General features: G+C 40.5%; 1 protein-coding gene across 2 annotated transcripts; it reads right to left on the bottom strand.

Moving 5' to 3' along the window:
- Window positions 1-576: 576 nt before the first annotated feature.
- Window positions 577-7,636, bottom strand: LOC131366583 (myb/SANT-like DNA-binding domain-containing protein 2). Of its 2 annotated transcripts, none has more exons than XM_058411163.1 (4): window positions 7,137-7,636; window positions 4,540-4,795; window positions 2,352-2,415; window positions 577-2,044 (listed from the first exon to the last, which is right to left on the bottom strand). In XM_058411163.1, the coding sequence occupies exons 1-4, from the start codon at window positions 7,602-7,604 to the stop codon at window positions 1,174-1,176; spliced, it is 1,659 nt and encodes a 552-aa protein (XP_058267146.1). In that variant the 5' UTR covers window positions 7,605-7,636; the 3' UTR covers window positions 577-1,173. The 2 variants fall into 2 exon arrangements, with proteins under 2 accessions (XP_058267146.1, XP_058267147.1); XM_058411164.1 differs by having other exon boundaries at window positions 577-2,017.
- Between the last annotated feature and the right edge of the window lie 643 nt (window positions 7,637-8,279).

Raw genomic sequence — 8,279 nt, 5'->3', positions numbered from 1 at the left:
TCAGCAATTTCAGCAACAGTAGCTCGTCTGCTGGATCGGATCACACGGGCCAGCCTTCGCTCCCCACGTGCATCACTGAGCTGTGGCCACTGTTCCTTCCTTGATAGATTTTTGATACTTTTGATAGATACTGACCACTGCAGACCGGGAACACCCCACAAGAGCTGCAGTTTTGGAGATGCTCTGATCCAGTGGTCTAGCCATCACAATTTGGCCCTTGTCAAACTCGCTCAAATCCTTACGCTTGTCCATTTTTCCTGCTTCTAACACATCAACTTTGAGGACAAAATGTTCACTTGCTGCCTAATATATCCCACCCACTAACAGGTGCCATGATGAGGAGATACTCAGTCTTATTCACCTCACCCGTCACTGGTCATGTAATGTTAGACCTGATCGGTATAAGCTATTTATTTAGAATAAAGTTGATGTCATCTATTGTGATCAGAAACTATGTTTTAGAATTTCATTTACCTAAATAAATAATAAAAAAGTTTTGACTAATATAAATGAATAACTACGTAAAACATCCTCACTGAATACGAATAAGAAATGATATCAGTTTAAAGTGTCCGATTTATTATTTATTTGTTTTTTCCTCCATTCATGTAAACAATACTGTGATCTGGAAACAGTTATACATAAAGACACTGTGTGAGTTCACAAGAAAAAAAGAAATATAAACAAATACTGGTATACTGAAAACATCTGAATGCAATTTCCTGAAAATGCTGGAATGCTTAACATCAATATTCATAAATATATATTATATAGACCTCTACAGCAATAAACTTTCATTTCCCCTCATTTCTTCTCTGATGGGAAATGTAAAAAGTGCCATGTCTCCACATACACTTGAATCCTTCGAAGCACAGATAGGATGATAAAAATAAAGGCAGTTTTAAAATGGATATGGCATCGTCTAGATGCCATCAGGCCCGCCATTTTAACTTCAACAGTTCCACAGCTCCCTGATTAAGTCTACTGCAAGGGAGGAACATTAACCTTCCTGAACATGTTAAACTGCTGTTGCAACTACACTGAAAAGATCTAGATGCTGTTCGGTTTCAGCTCTAGAGTTATTCTTTGCTGGCTGAAATATCTAGAGTGGAAGCTGAGCTGGGTCGAGATCTCTTCAGGACAGTCGTACAAATCTACAGGACAGACTGTTCGTCACAAGGTGTCCTTTTTGTTGAACTTCAACGTATATCCAATTGCCGTTTCTAAACATTCCACCAGGGATCCAGCTGAAAGAAAGTCCAGCTCTACTTCAATGAATTTAATGTACACGGAGGAGAAGCCACCATCCCTGGAGCAGTTTTCCTGCAGAAACTTGGTGATGGCGAGCTCAGGACGACTACAACACTTCCCTGAATTCTGAAAGTGCTGGAAGAGGCATTGCTGAAGCGTGCGATCTTCTGCTATGCCGAGGTAGCAGTAAGTTACTTTGGATGAAGTCCTCCTCCGCTTATTCTCACTCTCACCGAGTTCTCGTTCTTGCTCACCAGCTGAAGAACCACAGTTTTCCGAGGTGAAGCTACTAGTCTCTTCCTCCTCCTCATATCCGATAGCGTAGAGGCCGTAGGTTTTCGGAATGCCACCAGGAAGCAGGTACTGGGATCCGTTGCTGTAACCTGACGAGCTCGTTTGTGCAATAGAAATCCAGTCCACCTCCATGTGGAGCTCCAAGCAGCGCGCTTCACTGATTGTGATGTCCAGAAATTTGTAATACACATTCTTCCAGTTCATCTTCTGCACCTTGGTCATGATCTCTCTGCCCTCTGTCTTCTCCGGGTTGAAGTACTCCCGCAGGCGTTTCCCGAGAGGTACCTGGGAGCTGATCTCTGCATAGTGGTAGCGGATTTCCTCTCGCCACCGTGTGTTGTAGCCCACGCCGAAGATGGCTAGTTTGTTGGAGAGGTGCAAGCGTGAGAAATCTGTCCACGTCTGGAAGTGCTCCCATTTGACGTCCACTGATTCCAGGATGCGTATCACGTTCTGCATCACTTCCTGACGCCTGCAGGAAATCACAGGACGATGTGGGCTTTAAAAAATAAACAAACAAAACACATCAACCAGCCATCTATCTATCTATATCTATATCTATCTATCTATACATATATGCAGATCATGAATATAGAGATCAAGTATGGAGGAACACACAAATTGAGAACATCTGCATATACTAGTGCTAGTTAACCACTAGTAAACTAGCATTGGTTTGATTTGCTATTGTCATATACTTATTGATTTATTAAAGAGTAAACAAGTCTTACAAAATAGAATAACAGGCCATAACAAAACAATAATTTCTAATGTGTAGGTAGCTTAATATAGACAATCCTACTTACTGGGCATGCTCAGAAGCCTCTGGTCTTAACTGTAGAACTCTGTTCTTTGGAAGTTGAATTTCCTCTGTGAAACACATCAATAAAAAATATATACATTAAAGTTACACAATTATAACTTGCATAAAAATTACACAGATCCAGTTGGAATAAAGTAATGCTGTTCATGAACTAAAAGCACATAGCACTTTAAATAAATGTGGTTATACACTGTTCAGGTATAATATTATGAGACAGATGACAGATGAAGTGAATAAGACTGATTATCTCCTCATCATGGCACCTTTGTGATGGCTAGACCACTGGATCAGAGCATCTCCAAAACTGCAGCTCTTGTGGGGTGTTCCCGGTCTGCAGTGGTCAGTATCTATCAAAAGTGGTCCAAGGAAGGAACAGACAAGCAGATCCAACAGACGAGCTACTGTTCCTCAAACTGCTGAAGAAGTTAATGCTGGTTCTGATAAAAAGGTGTCAAAATACACAGTGGCATGATGGCTCAGGGCTGTTTTGGCAGCAATATTACCATATTAGGCAGATGGTCATAATGTTATGCCTGATTATTGCATTTTGATCTACTCGCTTAGTCTATGACAAAACATTTCTCCATTTACTATGATGACTAATTTCAAAACTTTATCAATTTTTTTTAGTTGACAACAGAAGTGGGCGAAAATCTTTTTGTCATATCATGATTTTACAATTTCTACAATATACAATATGTATTATGATAAACAGGTATCTGAACAATTATCCAGCAATACAGTACTTTTACAGTAGTTTAAGAAAATGACTGACTGATGGATATATGGAAAGGCTGATTATATTTATTTATCAATCAGCCTTTTCATATATTACTGATAAAAAGGTTGGGAGTTCGAGCCCCTGCACTGTTTATCTGGCACTGCTGGGCTCTTGAGCAAAACCCTTAACCTTCAGTAGCATGAGAGATATTGTCAGCTCGGAACACCTTTCCAATCAGAACTAAATTGGGTTTGACTTTAGCGTATAGTATTTTGTACCATCGTAACTGCTTGTCAAATGCAAAGAGTACAAATATTTCTGAACAAAAGGTTCTGCTGGTGATTGAGCTTCAGTGCAAATGCAGCCTCAGATTCCTGTTCTTGGCTGAAAGGAGTGGAACTTGTATGGGCTTCTGCTGTTGCAGCCTTTCCAACTCGATATTCAGCATGCGGTGATATGCGTTTCTATTCAGCACGATTGTAAAGAGTTTTTATTTGAGTGACCACAGCCTTTCTATCACCTCAAACCAGTTTGACCATTCTCCTCTGTTCTCTCACAAGGCCTGAGGCTTACTGGGGGTTTGTGTGAGAGACTGTTATGTGTGAAAACCAAAGGAATTCTGCAGATTTTTAAATACACAAACCAGTTCATTTGCCACAATGAACCATCAAAGTTACTAAGATTACATTTTTAACCCATTGATGTTTGATGTGAACATTAACTGAAACTCTTGGCCTGTATCTACATGAGGTTACGCAGCCTGCTGCTGCCACCTGATTGGATAAAGCGACTCGTGAGTGTTTTGAATTTTGAATATGTGAAATCTGCGAACAAGTCTATAATAATAATAAAAGAAATTCCTTAGATATCATGCCATTCTGTAGTATATATTTGCATATCAAACTGTGATAGGCTCAGCAGGTTGAACACATTTTGTGACATCACAAGTGAGCCTGCATGTAAACATTTCGAGAAAATCTTTCAGTTTGTTTGAATTGGGTCAACAAGTTAGACATTTCTCTGAATTAGCTATCCAAGAGAAATTCGCAATTCAAAAATATGGCAATAGGATATCAAAAAAGCTGAAAAGCACGAAAATGCTGAATCTGAAGAAACCAAAACTATTTGTCTCATTGAATAGTGAGAAATCGATCTGTACCACAAAATGCTCTGAGAACAAAAACATCAGGTTGGAGAAAAGGCTGAAAAGAGTGTCTACAGACAATCCTACTTACTGGGCATGCTCAGAAGCGTAATTGGATAAAGTGGATGGTGTTTTTTGTATTTATATTAAAAAAACCTACACACCAATGTTTACTGCTGTCAGCATACTATCAGTCATCCACACTGTATGGTTTGATTTATTCTATATAAATACACAATGAAGGCAGCTTTCTGCAAGCTTATTTTCAGCTTATCTTGCAAAATGTACAGACTACGGTTTATTTACCAGCTTCTATCTCTCCCTCCTGGAAAGCAGCAGAAAGATCCTGGCTGCACCAGTCCTCTTGAGGGTAGTCCTCCATCGTGCTGCCGTCCGATTCCATCTCCTGATAGAGGCCGCTGCTGTTAATCAGCACCGGTTGGCAGCTCTGAGAGTCCCAGCCGCCCTGGCCGAACACCTTCTCCAGCTGCTCGATGGAGTAACTGCTCTTCCTCTTCCCAATGCCGTGCTCCTTCACGCGGCTGTAGCATCGCCTTAATGTCTGTAAACAACCAAGACAACATTCTCTATTAGAGATTACAACGGCAAATTTTACTACCCGAGGAATCAATGACCAGCACTTAGTATACTGTACCTTCCATAATTATTGTATAAAACAAAGAATACATAATATATATTTAAATATTATTATATACATAATAATATTTAAACATATTCATATAAACAACAGACGAAGCTGTTTGTATTTGTTCCAACAACAAAAAAAGGTAAATGATCATTTTTAAAATAGTATTTTTTTTTTTTTTTTTAAATAAATGCGTGTCCCAATATTATTGACACCCCTAATGAATACTTTAAACAAACACATTGTCATTCATGGGGGAAGAAATACTGGTTTCCAGTCACTAAAAAAATTGGAATTGGATCCAATTCCTTTCAAAAGAAATTTGCAAGGAATTGGACTCAAGAGTGCTGACCCAGTGCGAGTGAAGAGAATGGTGAACTGGAAAAAGTGTGAAAATTGCATGGATTAAGTGATTCTTGTGCCTATCAAGTTTAAAAATGTTAAATTACACTTTTGTTTAACAAAAGGCTGTGTTAACATTGCAAGAAAGAAGCCCTTCCTGGCAGCATGAACTTCACCAGGCATCATTAGAATGAACCTCATGTGTTGTGGTCAACTGAAACCAAAAATTTTCATTATGCAAAACATCAGCATGTTTGCAAGAACCTTGATACCTGATGTAAAAAAGTAAAAATATTGGTAGAGTATTGATTATTATTTGAGGATGTTTTGGATATTATCCATGAACCTGGTTGCTTCTCTGAAGAAATTAATACTAGGTTAAAGAACCAAAAAAATCTATGGCCATGTAGGTTTCTACTGTCTAGGTTTCTAAGTGTCTCAAAGCTTCATACTTATTACAGGAGGTGCTGGTAATCTCACCATGTAAATCGACACAAATGATTAACTGTAACGCTATGTTCACACATACGAAGTGACAAATTCACTGGGGACTATCCATTTTGAATGGGAGTTACGGCGACATGAGTGACAGCAAATGTTAGTAAATAAATGTGGGCACGTCCGATAACATGACCAGGTTTATCATCAACTTCCCACAGGAGTGAGAAGAGCAGAGCACATGAGATCCCTGGCAAAGAGCATATAGTCTACTTCATGTCATATATGATATGATACACTACATAGCCAAAAGTTTTGGGACACCCCTCCAAATCATTGAATTCAGGTGTTCTTTTTCAGGGGTTGGGCTCAGTTTCCGTTTCCATGAAAGGAACTCTTAATGCTTCAGCATAAGACATTTTGGTAACAACTTTGTTGGAACAGTTTGGAGATGACCCCTTCCTGTTCCAACATGACTGCACATCAGTGCACAAAGCAAGGTCCATAAAGACATGGCTGAGTGAGTTTTGTATTTTGGTTCTGACCTCAACCTGACAGAACACCTTTGAGATGATTAGAGCGGAGACTGTGAACCAGGCCAAAACTGGGATGTCTGTCTTTACATGTACATGAATGTAATATGGAGTTGTCCCGCCCTTTACAGCTATAACAGTTTCAACTCTTCTGGGAAGGCTTTCCACAAGGTTTAGGAGTGTGTTTATGGGATTTTTTTGACCATTCCTCTAGAAGCGCATTTGTGAGGTTAGGCACTGATGTTGGACGAGGAGGCCTGGCTCACAGGTTGTGGTTCTATCAGGTTGAGGTCAGGACTCTGTGCAGGCCAGTCAAGTTCCTCCTCACCAAACTCACTCATCTATGTCTTTATGGACCTTGCTTTGTGCACTGGTGTGCAGTCATGTTGGAACAGATCTGAATTAGATTAAACCCCATGTAGTAATGATCTCCCGGTGAACATAAGCAGCATGGCAAAAGATATTTATAAAAGTAATTTGGCTCTTCCTGCGTGTTTTGACTTTCACGGCTTAAACAGTCAAACTAATGCAAGACTTATCATCAATCTTACATTCCACAAACCACATTTAACTGTAGGATCCATGGTACATTAAAGTGCAATATAAAAATTCATGTACCATATAAACAAAACCAGATCCACATCATAAAGTTCACAGCAGCAGGTCATCGTGTGTTCTGTGTATACTGTGGAAAGGATTCAGTTACACTACTGGCTTTAAGAGTATGATGGCAAAAGTGTTTGTCAACAAGTTAATAACAAAGACTGACCAGAAACAACAGGCATGATGAAAATGTGTTACTTTAGTCACAGCCATGTATTTTGGTTTGGATGTCTTTAACGATCCAGTAAACAGACACACCAATATTACAGCTAAATACTGTTAAAGGTGTGTATTAGCCTGAACTGAAGTGCTGTTTGGCTCCGCTGACCATTTGACATTACCTTCATCCTCTCCCTGCACTGAGACGGCGTCCTGTCATATCCGAGCTCTGACAAGGCTCTAGAAACGCGCTCATACATGGCCGGTCCAGGCGCCTTGCCGGAAAATACCGTCCCTGCAACTTCCAGCTGCTGCATGCGGGCCTCGGCGAGTCGTTCGTTACCCCACACGGCGATAAGCGCGTTGGTTTCGGATGGAGTCCATGACATGCCGCGACACACTGTGAAGCCTCCGCCGCTGCCAGCGACGCTGCTGCTGCTGTTGTTAGAGGCAGAGGCTGGGCCGCCTCCGGCCCCCATCCCTGATATGGACACATTCAGAGAGGAAAATCTGGTGGGAGCTGATGAGTCGGAATGGTACTGGTTGCCATCACTTAGCTCGTCCGATTCTGGAGACGGGAGCTCGGTTTTCGGCGTTTTCAGCGGCGCCGACCTCTCAGGAGAGCGCTCGGCGTTACTGGGGGCAGCCATCTTTGCTGCTGCTCTGTTGCTAAGAGGAGGGGTAGAGGGAAGACAGAGGAGTGCGCATGCGCATCCGAACCGGCCATGGCCTCTAGGAATGGACCGATACTCGCTGATTTTTCTTTTCAATCCAATATACCTTCTGCTTTGAAGATTAGCATCGCGGTACCGATACTTTCAAAAGTCTTCTCATATAATATCATATGCATATAATATCTAATATAAATTTCTAAATATTGACATTACTAATAATATGTGAAATACATTATAAACACTGTGGTCCCGTTTAATTACAGAAAAGTTAAATTATTAATTAATTATTATTAATGTAGTAGACCCAAGACACCCCCCCCACACCATTGCATTCAAGATTTCACATTTTAAGAAGTTTTATTTGCAAACTTTGGCAACTTATGTTAGATGATTTATCAGAACTTTTCAGGACTTCAGACCCTGTGGCTAGGTTTGAGTTTGCTGAGGTTTCTCCTAGCAGGTGTGGGAGATTGTTCTCATTTGGTATCAGTGTATTTCATGAGTTGTGAAGTGTGTTTAAAATGTTTTCCTAATTTGTGTATAATTAGGGCATGTTGTTAAAATCATGCCCTGATTTTGCCTCTCTGTTTGCACATTATTTTGTGTGCAGTGGGGGCTTCTTGCAGGTCTGTCTTTTTCTGTCTTTCTCTC

This window comes from Hemibagrus wyckioides, linkage group LG16, assembly GCF_019097595.1.
Source record: "Hemibagrus wyckioides isolate EC202008001 linkage group LG16, SWU_Hwy_1.0, whole genome shotgun sequence".
NCBI classification, from domain to species: domain Eukaryota; kingdom Metazoa; phylum Chordata; class Actinopteri; order Siluriformes; family Bagridae; genus Hemibagrus; species Hemibagrus wyckioides.
This window is presented reverse-complemented; position numbering and strand designations above follow the sequence as displayed.